Source organism: Pituophis catenifer, unplaced genomic scaffold (assembly GCF_029215685.1).
Source record: "Pituophis catenifer annectens isolate HBS135680 unplaced genomic scaffold, rPitCat1.0.hap2 SCAF_17, whole genome shotgun sequence".
Lineage (NCBI taxonomy): Eukaryota > Metazoa > Chordata > Lepidosauria > Squamata > Colubridae > Pituophis > Pituophis catenifer.
The window spans coordinates 11201082-11222606 of NW_027256897.1; the positions used below are offsets into that span (position 1 = coordinate 11201082).

General features: G+C 43.7%; 1 protein-coding gene across 1 annotated transcript in view; it reads left to right on the top strand.

Annotated features, from left to right (window-relative positions):
* GPSM1 (G protein signaling modulator 1) overlaps positions 1-21525 on the top strand; it is a 137729-nt gene that overhangs the window by 37490 nt on the left and 78714 nt on the right. Inside the window, exons 7-9 of the mRNA XM_070955529.1 lie at positions 6647-6802; positions 14184-14292; positions 19892-20015. Of these exons, the coding sequence (XP_070811630.1) occupies positions 6647-6802; positions 14184-14292; positions 19892-20015 (389 nt within the window). The remainder of the gene's footprint in view (positions 1-6646; positions 6803-14183; positions 14293-19891; positions 20016-21525) is intronic.

Below are 21525 nucleotides of genomic sequence, written 5' to 3' on the forward strand. Positions count from 1 at the left end.
TAATGTATTCATAATTTACCACTCCCATTCCTGGCTCCACCCCTTGTATATATAAGGAGCCATCCTCCCCATTTTACTTGCTTCTATCTTGAATATTCAGCGAATATAGAATGCCTATTATGATTAAAGAAAAATATATTTAAATCTCTAACTTCTATTATCTTTATTGAGTCTGATCCTGAAAATATTGCAACAAGCTGGTAGCAGAGGATGGTTAATTGACTCAATAAGTAATTAAAAATGTCCAAGAAAGATAGGCCCAACACCAGGGCCTACAGCAAAGAAATAGAAACTGATCAAGAGACGATCAACGAATCCACTAATGCGATTTCGAGAGAATCCGAAGAATACACCACTGAAGAAGAAGAACTGATGAGTGAAAACAACGACCAGGAAGAAATCGAGATAGAAAATAACGAACTCAGGTCAGAGATATTAAAGATACTAAAAAGCCAAAAGAATGATGAAAGCCTCATCGCGGACCTCCAGGAGATGCTGAGAAACAGCGGAGCAGCGAGAGAGAAAAACGTCATTAAAGAAAAACCCAAAGATCAAAAAACTGTGAGTGAAATGACTACTGAGAAAATAGTTGTAAAAAAGAAAAGATGTGACATCGCGCGAAATTTTGAATGGCAGCCATCTTGGTTTCAACGAACTTCAAAAGAGAGTGAAGCAGAGCCAATCAAAACGCTCAGTTCAAAATTTCTGGCGCGAAAAACGCTATCAGACGAAGAAAGTGAAAAAGAAGTCTCAAACTCTTCAGATGAACCAAAATCAGAAAGTGAAGACGATTTAACAAAGTCTCAAGTAAAGTCAGCAATGAAAACGCTTTTTGCTGCTTTTGGGCCAAGATTGAAAATTTCCAAGACATCAACAAAGAAGCAAGAAATCAAACCGACAACTCAAGACCTGCACGCTCCCATCCTGACTTCGAAAACGACGACACCCGAGCCCAGAGAGCCATGCCGATTCCGTCCTACACCGCAGACAGAATCGAGTGCCAGCGCACACAAGAGAAAGAGAAGAACCGTCGCCATCACCAAAGCCCCAAAAACCGAGCCAGAGACCGACTCATCTGAAGAGGAGCGGATCGAGAGAGCTGAAATGGAGAGAACCTTCCACAACGGCGCCAAAGAAGAAATGAGCAACGCGCATGTGCAAAACTACGTAGACAGCCCCGAAAGACTTGAACTGGCCAGAGAACCGCGCAGACTCGTTACAAGCATCCCAATGCCGTTCTGTAATTTCCTGCACTTGAGAGACCACGGACTGCCTCAGGTTGTAAGTAATGGACAAAATAATGTGGGGAATTTACCCAGTGACTTCCCAAAACTTAGAGTTGATGGCATTAATTTACAAGAGTGGTACCAACAGCTTCAGGTTATTTTTATGAAAGAAAATTTACTATTCTTTATAACTAGTCCTCCAAGAAGACCTTGGACTTTAAAAATAGATTGTTTACATCATAGAGCATTTTTCATAATAATTTCTAGCGTGTCTCCTGCAATGTATCATAGCATCAAACCAAACCTAACTGTATCAGAAATAATTCAATGCATGTTTAATCTATTTCACAGCGATAGCGTAGCCACAACCACAAGAATGTCTAAGGATTTCTTTTCTTCTAGAGTGAAACCAGGGGTTTCTATAAGTGAGCATTTGATAAATCTAAACAAAATAAGAGCTGAGTTGCAATTGAGGGGGGAAGTGATTTCAGATCAAACAATGAAAAGTGTTATTATCAATTCACTTGATCCATCATGGGATAGCTTTATGTCACACTTAGATACCATTAATTTGGGATATTTATCAATAGAAAGTCTATCTAATAAATTGATAGCAGAAGACAATTCAAGAAAAAATCGTTCCAGTAACCAAACAGAACACAAATCTTTTAGAAAAGTAGTCTTTCAAGATAAATATAATGAGGCCTTTAGATGCCACAATTGTGGATCCAGGGAACACAGTAGAAGAGACTGTCCCAAAGTCCCAAGGGAGAGACATAGACCAGAATATAGGAGCAAATACAATTACAGACAATCTTCCACAGATAGACACAAATATAGAAGTCCACCAAATTACAGAGAAAGTAGAGGGGGTAGAGAAAATTCAAAAGAGAGAAAATCTGGGTCACTAAATGGGCTAAATAAACAAGACAGCATCAGAACACAACAAGATGAGAACAATAATTGGCTTATTGATTCTGGTGCAACAAATCACACCACTAACAACAAAAGTATATTATCTTCATTTACAGAAGATAAGTTTGTGATAAAGGTAGCTAATCAAGAAAAGGTTCAAGTATTAGGCAGAGGAAATGTGACCTTGCCTGGTTTAGGGAAAATAGAGGGGGTATTATTAATCCCAGAAATACCTCACAACATACTGAGTGCTATAAAACTAAGCAGAGAATCTGACATCAATATAGTTTTCTCAAAGGGGAAAGCAACTATAGAAAAGAACAAAACAAATGTAGGCACTGTGATGATAAAAGGGGGTCTACCCTATCTGATAACCAAAGAAAGATGGTTACATAACATTGATTCAAATATGGAAGATTGTATTGAAGCAGATGATGAAAATGTCAGTAACAGTGACAATGATGAATGTAAAATAACTCATGATAACAAAAATGCACACAATGAGAAGAAACCAAAAATAGGTAAACCAATTCATGATGAGTGTGCTCACATCTTACATAGGAAGTTAGGACATGCAAGCTTTCCTGTAGTACAAAAAATGACTGAACACGCAGAAGGTGTCAAAATAAAAAATTGTGAAAATTATTTGGAATGCTCAGTATGTAAATCCACCAAACTAAAAACCAGTCCCAGACCAAAAAAATCTAACAGATCAACCAACAATATTTTTGATTTGGTACATATGGACTTAGTTGGTCCATTAACTCCATCAATTACCTATAGAAAACGTTACTTCCTAACAATAGTGGATGATTACAGTCGCTATGGTTTTGTTTACACATTAAAGCACAAGGATGAAACCTTTCAGAAATTTAAGGAATTCTACAAACGCATAGAAACACAACATAATATCAAAATAAAACAAATTATGACAGATAGGGGATGTGAATTCATGTCTAAAGAATTCTCCCAATGGTTAAAGGATAGAGGGATGCTACATTTCACGTCCAATCCATTTTCTGCATTTCAAAATGGGATTGCAGAGAGAAAGAATTCCACACTACAAACCATGATTAGATGCACATTAGAGGATGCTGGTTTAGGCAAACAATTTTGGTCAGAAGCCTTACATTATTCAAATTACACTCAAAATAGGACATGGTCCAGTATTGTGAATAAGACACCATATGAGGTGATGTACAATAGAAAACCCAAATTAGCACACATGCACATATTTGGAGTTACTGCAGACGTACACATACCTAAACAATTGAGGAGAAAGGGAGAAAACGTATCCAGGAGATTAAGATTCATGGGATACGAAACTGGAACCAAAGGGTACAGATTCATTGATAATAATAACAAATTTATAGTATCCAGAACAGCTGTGTTCCATGAGCAGGCCAATTGGTCTAAATTGCACCTTAATGAAATATTTCCTAATAAAAGCAAAGATAATATATCTTGCGAGGAAGGAACAACAGAAAATCAAAGTATTAACAAAAGTAAGAACAAAACCAAAACTTGGACAAATAGTCAGCATAAAATAAAGACAGACACATTAACAAAAAAGGAAGCTAGATATTTGCATGACAACCATAGCAAACCTGAAAGAAATATTAGAAACAATAGAAACCAAATACCAAATAAATACAAAGATTACATAATGCATATGGATGAAGAACAAATAACACCTAATACATATGAGGAAGTATTGAAACTTCCCCGTGAAGAAAGAGAAAAATGGGAACTAGCTATGGAAAAAGAGATGGAAAGTTTACAAGGATTAAATGTATTCACACCTGCGATCGCACCTAAGGATAAAACAATTATAGGTACCAGGTGGATTTATAAAATTAAGAATTTAGAAGGAGGTAATACCTTATACAAGGCCAGACTAGTTGCACAAGGTTATGCACAAAAATATCCAGAAGACTATACTGACACATATTCACCAACAGTGAGAACAGAGAGTGTCAAAACAGCTCTTGTAGTAGCATCTGCACTCAATCTGGACGTGTTTCAATATGACATACAGACTGCATACTTACACGCAAAATTAGATAAGGAAATATATGTAAGAGCACCACACAGTCAATACACTAATAAGAACGAAATTTGGTTATTAAATAAGAGTCTGTACGGATTGAAGCAATCTGGCAAAAGATGGTACGATTGTTTGGTAAAAGTACTTAAGACCATGGATTTCAACGCCACCACTGCTGATAACTGTTTCTTTGTAAAAAAGAGTAATGATCATATTGAATTTGTATTAATTTATGTTGATGATATTTTATATATTGGAAAGCATAAAGAGAGCAGGGAAATCTTTGTAAATAAGTTAAACGAACACTTCTCATTAAAATCACTAGGTAGAGTGAACAAATACCTTGGTGTACAAATTAACAAAACAAAAAGGGGATTCAAACTTACTCAGAAAGATAAAATCATTGAACTCCTAAACAAATGTAACTTAAATAATGCCAAAACATGTGACACACCCATGCAAACTGATTTTCTCAGAAACATTGATGAATCTTCCCCTGAGTTTAAAGACAACACATTTTACAGATCAGTTATAGGTTCACTCCTTTATATATCTAATTGGACTAGGCCAGATATTGCATTACCTCTCAATTTATTGTCAAGATATGTTAGCAGACCAACCTTATATCATTGGGAAGCTGTCAAAAGAATTTTAAGATATCTGAAAAGTACATTAGATTTTTGTTTAATATTGGAACCCAATAATGACAAAGAACCAAAAATTACTTGTTATGCTGATGCAGATTGGGCTGGTGATACATCATGCAGAAAGAGTACCTCTGGTTATGTTTTTCTATTGAACGATTGTCCAGTTTACTGGTATACTGGTAAACAAGAACTGGTAGCCACTTCTACCACAGAAGCGGAATATGTTTGCTTGTCTAAAGCTGCAAATAACCTTGTATGGTTCAATGATTTGATCACAGATGTTTGGAAGAAACCTACTTTACCATTTATTATGCATGAAGACAATAAAGCGGCCATTGAAATATCTAGATCCGATGCAATTGGACAAAGGTCCAGGCATATTGATATAAAATTTAAGCACGTGAGACAACTATCTCAAGACGGATTCATCAAAGCAATACATTGTGATACTTCTGAACAATTAGCTGACATATTAACAAAACCCTTACCTTCTAAACAACACAAATATTTAACTTCTAAATTATATGTATTATATTGTCCTGAATCTGAATGTAACTGGTGTTGTATAACGAACCGGCATTTAGAGGGGGATTTGTCAGATGTAAATGCCTTATTCTCTAATGTGTAAATAATGTATATATGGAACATCAGGGGTTAACTTATTCTTTGGACTTTAATGTATTCATAATTTACCACTCCCATTCCTGGCTCCACCCCTTGTATATATAAGGAGCCATCCTCCCCATTTTACTTGCTTCTATCTTGAATATTCAGCGAATATAGAATGCCTATTATGATTAAAGAAAAATATATTTAAATCTCTAACTTCTATTATCTTTATTGAGTCTGATCCTGAAAATATTGCAACAGAAACGTTGCTGAGAGCAATGAGTAAGAGATGTGCAAACTGGTTTATCAAAAGTTTACTCTATAGTGAAAAAACAATGTCATAGTCTTTAAATCAATCCAAGTCTTTGCCAGTTAAATCAGTCCAGTGATACAGGAATCTTCTTACCACACAAACAGTAGTTGGTTAGAATAACAAACTCACTCTGGTTCACAAACCACGATGGTAGCAGATCCATCCAACCGATGATAGCACAATGGTAGCAACTCCACACACTATGGTAGCTTATCATCAACTGAATACGTAACCCTAACCCTAACCATATCCTAACACAAGGATGGCTAACCTTTTTGGCGTCGCGTGCCAAAAGTGGGGGGAGCATGGGGGGGGTCATGCACACGCATGCCCACATCCATAGTTTAATGCCCCCCTATGCATGTGTGCCTGACACACACACACACGTGTTCTTCTCGCTTTTGTCACACAACGACAAAAAGGTTACTGGTAGGCCTGGTAGGCCCGTTTTTTGCCCTCGCCAGGCTCCAGAGGCTTTCTTAGAACCTGGGGAGGGCTAAAACAGCCTCCCCCACCCCACAAAGGCCCTCCAAAGGCCGGAAACGGCCCATTTCCTGACTTCTGGTGGGCCCAGAAGGCCCAAAAATGAGCTGGCCGATGTACGCATGCACACTGGAGCTGAGCTAGGGCAACGCTCACGTGCCCACAGATATGGCTCCGCGTGCCACCTGTGGCACGCATGCCATAGGTTGGCCATCACAGTCCTAACACATTGATTTGTAGGTCTTCATAACCTGGGGGTCTCCAGACGTACAAGAATTCTTTCAACCTTTCAACACATCTGGAGTGCCCCAGTTTGGGGAAGGTGATCTATCAATACGAGCAGAACATGAGGTGACTTCAGTGTTTAGTTGAAGAATTGTTCCATCTCCCCTCTCTCCTAATTTAGGAAAACCCTCCACCTCTCCAGGCAGCTGAAGGACCAAACGGTGGAAGCCCAGACATGCTACAGTCTTGGAAACACGTACACCCTTCTCGAAGACTACGAGAAGGCTGTGGAATACCACCTGAAGCACCTGGCCATTGCCCAGGAGCTTGGAGACAGGTGAAGAAATATCTATTTTCTGCACTTTTTTTGGGGGGTGGGGATCTGGTGTTGATCTTGAGGTCTCTTTTGTTAAAATGACAAACATGAAGTTTAGGAAGTTAGTTCAGTTTACGGTGAACCGGGAGGAACTGTCCAGATCATGCTGGTGAGAAACGAATGGAATGGACAGGTGATTTGGTAAGAGATGCTGACTCCTAAGGATAGTAGCTATGTTAGGCTTGGCTCGGCTTAAACTAGCTTGGCTTAAGTTAGCTTGGCTTGAATTAAGTTGGGTTGAGTTGGCTTCACTTCCGTTGAATTAAGTTGGGTTGGGTGCAGTGGTGGGTTCCTCCCGGTTCGGTCCGGTTCGGCCGAGCCGGTAGCGGTGACGATATGACGTCACCGAACCGGTTCTCCCCCCCGCCCTCCCACCCCCCCACCCATGTTATTCTTACCTTTTATTTGGTCCCACCCCCAATCTATTGCTGCCTCCTGAGTCCCAGCTGATGACTAGAGGGAAAAAAACTGTTTGAACTCTTGTTGCGGGGCTTCAAAGGGCCGTCCTACAGCTGATCAGTGTTAAAAGCAAACAAATGAGTTGGGTCGTAAGTGCGAGGACTGGTCGTAAGTGCGAGGACCTTCCAGAAATGACTCTGACCAGCTAGCCACGCCCACCTAGTCACATGACCTCCAAGCCACGCCCACAAAATAAGCCACGCCCACAGAACCAGTAGTAAAAAAATTTAGAACCCACCCCTGGTTGGGTGGTGAGGTTTTCGGACACTAAGCTCACCCACAGAGAGAATCAGAATCAAAAGAGAGCTGGAAGGGACCAAGCAGGAGACCTACCCCATTTAAGACAAGGGTCTGCCTAGTCTTTTGTTAAAAACTTCCAGTGATGAAGCACCCACAATGTCTGAAGACAAGCCGTTCCACTGATTAATTGTCCTCACTTTTAGGAAGTTTCTCCTCAATTCCAGGTTGCTTCTCTCCTTGATAAGTTTCCATCCATTGTTTCTTGTCCTGCCCTCTGGGTGCTTTGGAGAATAAATTGACCCCCTCTTCTTTGTGGCAGCCCCTCAAATACTGGAACGCTGCTATCATGGCTCCCCTACTCCTTCTTTTCTTTAGACTAGCCAAACTCAAATCCTGCAACCAACCGTTCTTCATATGTCTTATTCTCTGGGCCTTTTAATCATCTTAGTTGCTCTTCTCTGCACTTTTTCCAAAGTCTCAACATCTGTTTTGTAATGTGACCAAAACTGGATGTAGTATTCTAGATGTGGCCTCACTAACGCTTTATAAAATAGTATTAATACTTCACCTGATTTTGATTCTATGCCTTGGTTTCTACAACCAAGGATTGTATTAGCTTTTTGATTTGCTGTCATTCTTCTTTCTTCTTCCTGGAGCTGTCCCAGCCTCGGCAGCCGCAATGGCTGCTACCCCACTGCAGGAAAAAGGGCTTTCCTGGATCAACCAGGGACTTTACGGTGTCTCTGGGATCGACAGGATGTGCCCTCCACTACCACAGTCAAAACTAGACTGTGGGGTCCAAAATGGACCGTCCAGCAGTGGGGCTATCGACGGGGATCCTGGAGCCTCAGAGTCTCCTGTCCGTTTCGCCACGATGTCAGCGTCCAGTCTCCCAGTGACTTTTTGAGCCAGGTTTCAACTAATTGTATCAAGTATCTGGTCAAGTCTCTACTTAAGTCAGTCCATCTTTGGATGGATTTCATTAAGTGAAACTGGGTGCTGCAAATCAAGATAAAATCTGATGCATCAGATGAAACTGGAACCCCTTCCCAAACCTATCCCTGAAATCAAGCACTTTTTTTTTCTCAGCCTATCATACTACAAGTCTGTAGAGATTCTACATCATCCAGATCATGATTGTCCCAAAGGTTGTTGTGGCCCACCAGCGGCCTGCGCGGATCGTGGCTGATCCCAACGATGAGGAGGCTGGTGTGGGGTCGCGCCAGCAGCCTGAGCAGCCGGCGCTCGCATCAGACAGCGAGGAGGCTGAAGAGGATGTAGTGCCAGAGGCAGAGACTCACCCAGGGCCTTCAGAACCTCCAGAGGCTTCTTCAAGTGGAGAGAGCGAAGTGGAGGAGCCTCTCCTTAATGCTTGAGCATGCAGGGCTGCCAAAAGGCAGGAATGGCTACTCAGGAGGAGCAGGTCTCCTTGAGAGTAGGGCTTGAGGATAATTGGCCACTCCCTTAGCCTATTTAAATCACACACAGTTAGTAATTTCTTGCTGGAAACAACGTGTAGTTATTACAGAGCATTTTGGAGAGTGAGTGTCTTATCGTATTTTGTTTTCTGGGCTGGTTGCAAACCTTTGCCGGACTTGGTACATTGGTGTGTGTCACAATCCTTGGGAATCCGGAGCTGGGGCAGAACAAAGGTGCTTTTTCAGGAGGCAACTGGACTTTCTTGTTTTTTCTTTTGAAGACGTTTCGCTTCTCATCCAAGGAGCTTCTTCAGCTTTGATAGGACAGTGGAGAATGGAAGGATTTATATTCCTTGCAGACAGCTGGTCATTTGCATCCTTTTAGAGGGTCTTTGAAGCACTTGGAGGTTTCTCTGTGTCCTCAGGATCACCTGAGTATTGCTCCTGGTTCCCATAGACTGCAATTTTTTTCCCTTTGGAACTCCATTCCTACTCCCACCCCATTCAAAGGGTGTTCATCCCACATTGTATAACGAAAAGTTCACTGCAAAGCTTAACCATCTCTGTTCTTTATTTTCTTGTTTTAACCACAAGATGGCATCGCCATCTTTTCTTATCTTTTTTTCCCTGGTAAATTTCTTAGATTTAAATTCAAGGGCCATGCCACCCAGAACAGAAATGTCATGGCAGAACATGATCTGTTGAATGTCTGGCTGTGTTTTCTGTGCATTTGCTGCATTTATAATCCACTGGCTTCCCCCAAAACCAGACACAACTAACTTCCTGGGGTTTTGTTTTGACTGTCAAACCAGGATGGCTTAGGGGGGGGGGGGCGGCGGCGATGGGGGGTCCTGATATAAGCCAGTTATTTATTATAAAACAGTGTTTCTCCACCTCAACAACTTAAGATGTGTGAACTTCAACTCCCAGAATTTATGCTGGAGGGGCAGCAGTGGGTTGCTTCCGGTTCATACCGGTTCGCAAGAACTGGTAGTAAAAATTTGTAGTAGTTCGGAGAACCAGTAATAACATTCGCTGGCCACACCCCCGAAACGGTCCCCAGCCCGATCGCTGATCGCTTACTCACTCATCAGAGGCTTTTTTTAAAAAAACTTTTAAGGCATTTTTTCTACAATCTCTTCGGCCAAAAAAATGCTTTTAAAAGTAAAAAAAAAAAGCCTCTGATGATTGCGCGGCTCAGCTGGGATCATCAGAGGCTTCTGAAAGCATTTTTTCTTTTTGAAGAGGTTGTAGGAAAAAAAATGCCTTTAAAAGCCTCTGGCAATCCCAGCTGAGTTGCCTGATTGTCAGAGGCTCCTGAAAGCATTTTTTTCTGCAACCTCTTAAGGTTGTAGGAAAAATGCTTTTAAAAGTTAAAAAAATTAAAAAGTTGGCCACGCCCACCCAGTCACATTACCCCCCACCAAGCCACACCCACAAAATAAGCCACGCCCACAGAACCGGTAGTAAAAAATTTTAGAACCCACCCCTGTGGCTGGGGATTTCTGGGAACATCTCAAACAGTAATATTTGTCCCTGTGGTTGTAAGAAGAGCCTTTCTAATGCAGGTCCCGTCTTAATTCATTCGGTCACTTCGCTCCTTTTAGCTTGGAAAAAAGATGGTTGAGACTTCAGGAAAAGTACAGAGAAAAGCAAATAAGATGATTAAAGGCCTGGGGAGAAAAACATACGAAGAAAGGTTTCAGGAACTGGGTGTAGCCAGACTAGAGAAAAGAAGGAGTAGGAGGAACATGAGAGTGGCATTCTAGTATTTGAGGGGCTGCCACAAAGAATAGGGGAGGGGGTCAAATTATTCTCCAAAGCCCCGGAGGGCAGGACAAGAAACAATGGATGGAAACTAATCAAGGAGAGAAGCAATCTGGAATGAAGGAGAAACTTCCTAACTGTGAAGACAGTGGAACAGCTTGCCACCAGAAGTTGTGGATGCTCCATCACTAGAGGTTTTAAAGAAGAGACTGGACAGTCACTTGTCTGAAATAGTATAGGGCAATGATGGCTAACCTTTTTGCCATTGCGTGCCAGGAAGGGGGGGGCAGGGCGGGTCGCGTGCGCACATGTCCATACCCATAATTCTATGTGACCCACCCACCCTGCTCCTGGCACGCAATGGCCCGTTAGGCCCGTTTTTCTTTCTCACCTGGCTCCAGGACCTCTCTAGGCATCTGGGGAGGGCGAAAACAGCCTTCCCCACCCCTCCGGAGGCCAAAAATGGCCCGTTTGACAACTTCCAGTCCCATCGGAAGCTGAGCTCACATGCGCACTGATATGGTTACGCATGCCACAGGTTCGCCATCATAGGTATAGGCCCTATATCTGACTAAAGAGCTGTGTTTTAGCTGTGCTAAAGAGCTGCCTCCTGCCTTCCACGATCTCCAAAGTTCCTCCCCCATTGAATCATAGCTTTCTCCTGCCTTCCACGATCTCCAAAGTTCCTCCCCCATTGAGTGCCTCCTGCCTTCCAGTACTCCTCAGATCTTTGCAGTTTCTCCCCTCATCGCGTGTTAGCTTTCTCCTGCTTTCCTGCAGAGGCATCTGCAGAGTGTAGAACCTGCAGAGATCAGGGAACGCTCTGCCTCCGTGCATGCGCGGCAGAGACCGGAAGACCAGCTGGCTGATGGGAGGTGCGCGCATGTGTGGTGGACCTGGGCTGGGGCGACGGCTGGCGTGCCGGCAGAAGGGGCTCTCTGGAGGCCAAAAATGGCCCGTTTGACAACTTCCAGTCCCATTGGAAGCTGAGCTCACATGCACACTGATGTGGTTACGCATGCCATAGGTTTGCCATCACGGGTATAGGGTCTCCTGCTTGAGCAGAGGGCTGGACTAGAAGACCACCTAGGTCCCTCCCAGTTCTAATTTGATTGATTGAAGCTGGGCAAGAAGACTTCAGGCTCACCAGTTTGTCTGGCTCTCTCCTTTTGGGATTTGAAAGGAAGCCCAAGACGCATCAGCCAAATATGGTCAAGTTTTAGAATAGCATTTCTCTAATTTAGCAACTTTAAACTGTACGCACCAACTTCCAGAATTCCCCAGCCAGCATGCTACCATCTCACCATCAGGTAAACATCTCAAAGTCCTTTGTTCATAACCTTCATTGGCGATTAAGTGTATTTACTGACATTTTTTTGGCCGTCTTCAAGGTTTCTTGAAGCACATAACAACCTGAGAACACGCGAGGCTTCTCCAAGGTTGGAACTATTTGCAGGTGTTATCGTTCTGGCTGGGAATGTTAGGGTTTGTAGTCCCTCTGCCCTTGGAAACCCCACCCCAAGTGAAATAAGATGACTGGACCCTGGGGGAGGGATTTGGGGTGACTTTTTTTTTTTTTAAACTGGTGCAATTAATTTTCTTTATACAGAAGATCAGGTTTTGTTTGCTTGCCATGGATTTTTAAAAATAAGGAAATAGTTATAAATAAAAAGTTGCTAAGCTATGTCACATCATCAAAATTGTTAGATGCAGAGTACTTAAAGCTCACTGTTCGGATGAATGAATCTGTTAGTCTGTTTTTGTTTTTTTATTTTTTCTCTGTTGCACATTTAAATCTCTCTCTTCTCCCTGGATCATGAAGAAATTTAAAAATGTGAATTATTTTTTTTTTTAATTTTTTATTGTATTTTTATTGTTAAAGAATAACAGAAAAAAAAAACAATACAAAAATCAATAGTAAAGAAAGAAAAATTTTCCCCCCCAACGTGCTATACAAATGGAAAGGAAGTTTTAGGAAATTAAAGTCTTCAATTCTTCCAGAAATCTCTTTGATAAGGTACTGGCGCCGATTCATCCAATCTCCCAAGTGCAAAGTCCACAAATGGTTGCCAAATGTTCCAAAAAACATTCTCTTTGTATATACCACTTCTAATTTTAATATCACAAGTCAATTTATCATTTAATGCAAATTTCCATGTTTCATTATACCATTCTTCTAATTTTAAATCAACATTTAATTTCCAATAATGTGAATTAAAAAAAAAAACCAAAAACCCTTAACAGGTCTGAATAATTTTGTTGCTTCATCTTGTTGCCAAGATCAGCCTTTAGACCCTACTGAAGAGATGAGTCAATCAATTCCATGAGCTTTGTGCTACAACAGCTAGTGAATTTGAGCCTTTATCTGTCTACTCACCACTGCTGGAGGCCTCTGCGAGATAAAACATTCTAGTTTTCAGGGTGTTGGGGAATAGAATTTTTTTTTTTTTTAAAAAAAATAATCTTTACATTTCAGTTAAAAAGAAAAGACAACACAACATAAAGTGACGCACAAAAAACAATACAACTTGTTTTTGGGGTGACTTTCAATGTGTAACCTTTTGAATCATATCTTCTCTAATTCAGTGGAGTTGTGGATTTTCTTTCTTGAGTTTTAAATGGAGGCAGGCCCCACTGGCTGGCAGCTGACCATGCTGTATTCTAGACTTAGCATGCCGGCCGGGGAATTCTGGGAGTTGAAGTTCAGCCTCAGTTGCCAAGTTGTCAAGGTTGAGAAACACTGCTTGTAACCTGATAAATGTTCATAGGTAGAGCTCTACAACCAGAATAATTGCAGGCTACTGTTTCATCAAGGTGAAATGCTCCGGGTTCGGACCGGATCGCCCGATCCGGTAGCGATGGAGATGGGTGGTTCGGAGAACTGGTAGCAAAAATCCCTGTGCCCCCCCATGCCCAGCTGAGCCGCATGATCATCAGAGGCTGGTTTTTTTTTTTTACTTTTAAAAGCATTTTTTCTGCAACCTCTTCAGCTGAAGAGGTTATAGGGGAAAAAAATGCTTTTAAAAGCCTCTGGCGATCCCAGCTGAGTTGCCTGATCGTCAGAGGCTTCTAAAAGGATTTTTTTTCTGCAACCTCTTAAGGTTGTAGAAAAAAATGCTTTTAAAAGTAAAAAAAAAAAAAAGTTGGCCACGCCCACCCAGTCATATTACCCCTCCCCACCAAGCCACGCCCACAGAACCAGTAGTAACAAATTTTAGATTTCACCCCTGCATCAAGCCATAGTTCACCTCGGTTTATGGCTGGCTGAGCACACACAATTGGTTGACTCTCCATGAAATTCTAAACTCAAATCAAGCATGTCCTGCAAAGTATGAATTGGATTCCCTTATCCGTCCATGCAAATATTGACTTGAGGTTCTGTGATCAAGATTGACCTCTAGAAAATTGGCTTTTAAAGCACTTTGTGGTTTTCCTAACATTCATTCCTGATCTTGCAGAGTGGGAGAAGGAAGAGCGTGCTGGAGTTTGGAGAATGCTTATGTTTCACTTGGGAAGTATGAACAGGCATTACACTTCGCAGAAAAACATCTCGAAATCTCCCAAGAGGTACTCAATCTTAAAATCTCTCTCTCTCTCTCTCTCTCTCTCTCTCTCTCTGTGTGTGTGTGTGTGTGTGTGTGTGTCTCTCTGTCTCTCTCTCTTTCTTTCTCTCTCTTTCTCTTTGTCTCTCTCTGTCTCTCTCTCTCTGTCTCTCTCCCTCTCTGTGTCTCTCTGTCTCTCCCTCCCTCCCCTCTCTCTCCCTTCCTCCCTCTCTCTCTGTCTCTCTCTCTCTTTCTCTCCCTCCCTCCCTCTGTCTCTGTCTCTCTCTCCCTCCCTCTCCCTCCCCCTTTCCCTTTCTCTCTATCTCTCTCTGCCTCTCTCTCCCTCCCTCTCTTTCTCTGTCTCTCCCTCCCTCCCTCTTTCTCTCTGTCTCTCTCTCTCTCTATTTCTCTCCCTCCCTCTGTCTCTGTCTCTCTCCCCCTTCCTCCCCTCTCCCTCTCTCTCTGCCTCTCTCTCCCTCCCTCTCTCTGTGTCTCTCTGTCTCTCCCTCCCTCCCTCTCTCTCTGTCTCTCTCCCTTCTTCTCTCTCTCTGTCTCCCTCCCTCTCTCTCCCTCTCTCTCTGTCTCTCTCTGTGTGTCTCTCTGTCCCTCACTCCATCTCTGTCCCTCCCTCCCTCTCTCCCTCTCTCTGTGTGTCTCTCTCTGTCTCTCCCCCCTCCCTCCCTCTGTCTCTGTCTCTTTCTCTGTCTCCCTCCCTCTTTGTCTCCCTCCCTCTCTCTCGCTCTCTGTCTCTCTGTCTCTGTCACTCTCTGTCTCTTTCTCTTTCTCTCCCTCCCTCTCTCTCTCTCTCTCTCTGTGTAAATACTACAAAATCTCCCTATGTTGCTGTTGGAATGTTTTTGTCACATGTCAAAAAGACATTTTTGCAGACAGAAAGAAAATCAAATCACAGTGTCCTATTTTGCACGATGTTGCTTGGTGACCAAAGCAGGAAACTGGTTTCTAAAGGGGACTTGAATGGAAAGAAGGAAGTCAGATGTGGCCACAGACCTCATAACTGGAGAAAGGGAACTGGGGAGTGCTAGGAGGTGCAAAAATGGGGCTAGAGGCTGTTTTCAAAGAGGGACAGTATAGTACTAAATAGACATCGATTTGTATTTATCCCAATACCAAAGGCAGGCAATATTAAAGACTGTTCCAAACACCGAATCATAGCCTTGATACCACCCGTGAGGAAAATTCTCTGGAAGATCATCAAGCAACATTTGAATCCAACTGCCAATAAGAAAATTTCAAGCTATTCTCCAAAGCCCCTGAGGGCAGGACAAGAAACAATGGGTGGAAACTAATTAAGGAGAGAAGCAACTTAGAACTAAGAAAGAAATTTCCTGACAGTGAGAACAATTAACCAGTGGAACAACTTGCCTCCAGAAGTTGTGAATGCTCCAACACTGGAAGTTTTTAAAAAGAAATTGGGCAACCATTTGTCTGAAGTGGTGTAGGATTTCCTGCCTAAGCAGGGGGTTGGACTAGAAGACCTCCAAGGTGCCTTCCAACTCTGTCTATTGATTTTGGAAAGGAAGAGGAACACCAATCTACGTTGGTTGATGGAAAAAGCCAAAAGGAATGCCAAAAAGACCTCTACACGTGCTTCATTGACTAGACAAAAGCCTTTGATTGTGTGGACCAGGATTTCTCAACCTTCCTTGTTATAAGACGGGTGGACTTCAACTCCCAGAATTGTCCAGCCAGCCATGACTTTATTTATTTATTTATTTATTAATCAAATTTCTATACCGCCCTACTCCCGGAGGACTCAGGGCGGTGAACAGCCAAGATAAAATACAGATAATACAAACATTAAAAGTCCTTAAAATTATTAAATGTTTTGGCCGAAACACAGATTAAAACACCCAATTTATAAAATCAAACGAATTAAAAATTTAAAAAAGGAGAGTTAGGCCAGGCCAGCCTGCTGAAATAAAAATGTTTTGAGAGCATGACGAAACGTGCGCAGATCCGGGATCCTCCGTATCTTTGGGGGGAGCTCGTTCCAGATGGCGGGTGCCCCCACAGAGAAGGCTCTCCCCCTGGGGACCGCCAGTCGACACTGTTTGGCTGATGGCACCCTGAGAAGCCCCTCTCTATGGGAGCGTACTGGTCGGTGAGAGGCTATTGGTAGGCAGTCTCGTAAATACCCCGATCCGATGCCATGGAGCGCTCTAAAGGTGGTAACCAAAACCTTGAAGCGCACCCGGAAGACCACCGGGAGCCAGTGCAGCTCGTGCAGGAGGGGGGTCACATGGGAGCGCCACGCCGCTCCCATAACCACCCGCACGGCCGCGTTCTGGACCAGCTGGAGCCTCTGGGTGCTCCTCAAGGGGAGCCCCATGTAGAGAGCATTGCAGTAGTCCAGGCGGGAAGTAACGAGAGCATGAGTGACTGTATTTAATGAGTCCCGATCCAGAAAGGGACGCAACTGGCGAATCAGGCAGACCTGATAAAAAGTCCCCCTGGCCATGGCCGTCATGTGCTCTTCTAAAGACAGCCATGAGTCCAGGAGGACACCCAAGTTGCGAACCCTCTCCGTGGGGGTCAATGATTCTCCCCCAATAGTCAGTGATGGCACCAACTGGCTATATCGGGATGTCGGAAACCACAGCCACTCGGTCTTGGATGGGTTGAGCCTGAGTCTGTTTCTCCACATCCAGATCCGCACGGCCTCCAGGCACTGGGACATCACTTCAAGGGCATCGTTGGGGTGGTCCGGGGTGGAGATGTACAGCTGAGTGTCGTCAGTGTACTGACTGACCGAATAGCTGACAACGATGACGATTTAGCGTGGTTTTACTTGCAAAGTTGCTTTGGTAGGAAATGGGTTGACGGTCTGGTCCAAAGTTTTTAATTTCTGGGATGGAGTCAGTAGATCAACAAGAAGCAAGTCAGAAACGTTATAAATAAAATCCTAAAAGGAAACTAAATCAAGTCTAGCAGAGGCAGGCAAGTCAGCCTTGAAGTTTGAGGGCCAGAATCTTAGGATAAGGCATTTTACGCCTGCTTCTCTCTCCCTAGAATTAAGCTGTCAGCTGCTCCAGATAAATATTATTTGCTGGGTGCAATTTGGGCTTTGCACTTTGTGGCGGGCTGATTACTCAACTCCAGATGGGAAGGGAACAATGGACGTTTCTGGGCAGGGGGGCGGCTGGCATTGTGGGAAGAGGGTCCCCCCTAATTACTGACTCAGAAGAGAGGGAACCGACAGGTTGTCTCCCATTGGGGGGGGGGGGAAGTATGGAGGCGGAAGATGTTCCTTCTGCGTCAAGATTCCTGGAAGAAGAATCTCTGCTCCACGCGGGATTGTGCAAAATGCAAAGGAAGCTGAATCCTGGGATGAGTGAACTAGCATAGTTAAGTTGCATTAACAGAGGGATACAATCAAGATCAAATGAGGTGCTAATACCACTCTTTATAGAGCCTTAGTAAGACCACACCTGGAGTACTGTATCCAGTTTTGATCACCACACGATAAAAAAGAGTGTGAGACTCTGGAAAGAGTGCAGAGAAGAGCAACCGGGATGATGAGGGGACTGGAGGCTCAAACATAAGATGAACGGTTACAGGAACTGGGCATGGGTAGTCTAGTGAAGAGAAGAGAAGGACCAGGGGAGACAGGAGGGCAGTCTTCCAATATTGGAGGGGCTGCCCCAGAGAGGAGGAGGGGGGGCCAAGCTATTCTCCAAAGCACCTGAAGGTCAGACAAGGAACAATGGATGGAAACTGATCAAGGAGAGATTCAACCTGGAAATAAGGAGAAAATTTCTGACAGTGAGAACAATCAACCCATGGAACAGGAGTTGCTTTCAGAAGTTGTGGGAGCTTCATCCCTGGAAGCTTTCAAGAAGAGACTGGATTGCCATCTGTCAGAAATGGTGTAGGGTTTCCTGCTTGGACGGAGGTTGGACTAGATGACCTATAAGTCCCTTCCGACTCTGTTATTCTAATTCTAAAATAGTTGAATGTTAGGTTGGGAGATATCTTGGATATCATCTTACCCAGTGTTTCTCAACTCTGGCCACTAGTGGTAGTGGACTTCAAGTACCAGAGGTCTTCGGTCAGCATGCTGGCAGGGAATTCTGGGAGCTGAAGTCCACAGAACATTGGGAAATGCTGCTCTTCTCCATGACCTGAGCATGAATCCATCATGGACATCCCTCCTCAACTGAGACACTTCAACTGTTGGGAATCCACCTTTTTTTGGTGCTCAAACAGTCTGCTCTGCTCTTAGATTTAATGATTTAAAAGAGCCTATTTTTAAAACAAAGTCAAAGGATTTCTGCAAGAACAGCTCTGTGAAGGCTGAAGAGGGGCCGATAAATCTTGAGCTTCTAAGAATTAACGAACCAGTTAACAATTCCATTAGCCGTCACCTAAGGGTGCCAGCGGATTTTCTAATTTAGGAAAGGTCAAGCAAAGGAGGGCACAACACAAAACACACCTGCACCGAAGAAATTTAATAAAACAGAGTGACAGAGTTGGAAGGGGCCTTAGAGGTCTTCTAGTCCAACCCCCTGCTCCAGCAGGAGACCCTATACTGGGTTGGACTAGAAGACTCCAAACTCCCTTCCAGCTCTATTCTGATTATTATCTTCACCAATTGTTTGGCCCGTCAGCGGCCTGTGCAGCTAGTAGCTGATTCCGACAGCAAGGAGGCTGGTGTGGTGCTGCGCCAGCAGCCTATGCAGCTGGCACTCGAGTCAGACAATGAGGAGGCTGGAGAAGATGTGGTGCCAGAGGCAGGGATTCAGCCAGGGCCTTCAGAACCTCCAGAAGCTCCCATAAGTGAAGAGGACGAAGTGGAGGAGCCTCTTCTCGATGCACAGGCGCGCAGAGCTGCCAAAAGGCAGGAGTGGCTCCTCAGGAGGAGGTCTCCTCGAGAGTAAGGCTTGGGGCTAATTGGCCACTCCCTTAGCCTATTTAAGGAGGAACGCCGACTGAAGCAATTTGCAGGGAACAACTTCGTTCACTCTCCTTCGCGTCTTGATCTTAGTTCTCTGCAAATTGCTTCTGGGCTTTCTGCCAACCATAGTAAGATTACGATTATTTATTCTTTGGATTCTTGTAGGCTGTTAAGAAAGTTAATTAACAGCCTTTGTTTGAAAAAGACTGATTTAATTTAGTAAACTAAGTTTTGTACAGACTTTGTGTGTGCTGCGTTCTTTGGGGTCCATAGCTGGGGCAGAACACCAAAATTGTTTGCTAGTCTGGTCTGGCCTAGTCTTTAGAATATAATAACAGAGTTAGAAGGGACCTTGGAGGTCTTCTAGTCCAACCCCCCGCCCAAAGAGGAGACCCTACACCATTTCTGACAGATGGCAGTCCAGTCTCTTCTTGAAAGCTTCCAGTGATAAAGCTCCCACAACCTCTGAAGGCAACTTCTGTTCCATAGGTTGATTGCTCTCACTGTCAGAAAGTTTCTCCTTAGTTCTAAGTTGCTTCTCTCCAGCGAGCATGGCATGGGCATTCTTTGAAAATAAAAAGGATGGGTTGGCTCACAAGGCTCTTTCAGGAATGAATAAAGGGCATTGGAAATTCACTTTTGCAAGCTACTGTAAAAGCAGGCATCCATTTTTTAAAATCAAATAACTATGGTAGTTGCTCCTTTGCAGATTGGGGACCCCACTGGCGAGGTGACAGCATGCACAAGCATTGAACAGCTGCGATCGACGTTGGGCTCGGAGCAGAGCAATGAGGGGACTGATGCCTCGGTTTCTGTCGGATATGAAATCCAAGGTAAGTTGTGTTCTTCCAGGATCTTTTCTTTTTGTCCTTCCAATTTGTTCTCTGCCTTCTCTTGGTCTGGTGAACAGCAAAACTGGTCAAGGAAACCAGTTGGGGAAAGTTGTTTTGTGGACTGGCTAAGATGTTCAGAGCAGATTATTTTTCCTTCGTTCATGAGTCTGTTCTGTCCTCCAGTAGAAAGTTCGCCTGTTTCTCTGGGGCAAAAGTAGGTTTTTTAAAAACACAAATTGCATTTGGTGGAGGAGGTGATTAAGAGCTGCCATGGAGATGGGGAAAGATTTTCTGTTTGCCTCCATGCAAAAAAAATAACAGGTACGAAGTTGGAACAGAGATTGGGGGATTGCCAGAGATCATGTGATGCAAGCACGGTTAGTCCTCAATGCTTTGAAGTTATAACAGTGGGGGGGGGAGGAAATGACTTATGACTGCTGCTCACACTTATGACCATCACAATGTCCCCGCAGTCATGGGTTCCGACGGATGCCCTAATTAAACCATGAGCCTCGAGTCAAGTTTCAAAAGAAATCCAGTTATTTATTAGGAGCAACATGTCAGCATGTACCCAAGTGAAGTCAGCTCTGCCCCATGTAGTTTACAGCCCAACTATGACCCTGTTTCCCCCGCTCCTCCCAGGGTGTGTCATAAATCACATTCTCCAGCGGAGCACTTTTGCGGGCTGTAGAGATCACGTCTCTCCCCGGCTGGTTTCTGGTAATCTGGGATACAGCCTTGAGAAAGGTATGCATGGAATGTGCTTCTGGTTGTAGCTGCCATGCTGCTCCGTCAGTTTCGCCCCCTCCTGCCTATGGCAACTCGAGAGCAGGCCAAGGATGCTTTACGAGTTGACAATGTGATTGTGATTTGGGTGCTTGGCAACCATCAGACATTTATGACGGTTGCAGTTCATAAATGGTCACTTGGTCACCATCTGTGACCTTCCCAGATGACTTCCAACAAGGGAAGTCAATGAGGTGTCAGCCATCCCATTTGGCATATTCAGCAAAAGAAACTCTTTCGATGAACCAACAGTGTAACTTTATTTTTATTTATTTTTTTTATTTTGATTTATATGCCGCCCTTCTCCGGAGACTCAGGGCGGCTTACAATGCGTTAAGCAATAGCCTTCATCCTTTTGTATATATTTATACAAAGTCAGCTTATTGCCCACACAACTGGGTCCTCAATTTACCTACCTTAGAAAGGATGGAAGGCTGAGTCAACCTTGAGCCTTGGAGAGATTCGAACCTGCAGTAATTGCAGGCAGCTGGTCTTAATAACCAGCTTAATAACAGGGTGCCTTAGACCACTGTACTACCAAGGCTCTTATTGAAGTCTTATTGAAAGATCCATCCAGGCCAGGGGTATCAAAGTCAAGGCCTACGGGCTAGATCCGGCCTGCGGAGTGCTTAGATCTGGTTTCCCTGGAAACAGCAAAAGTCCGGCCCACAGTGCCTCTGCCAGCGCACATCACCCCCCCCCCACCGCCCCAAGCTTCATTTTT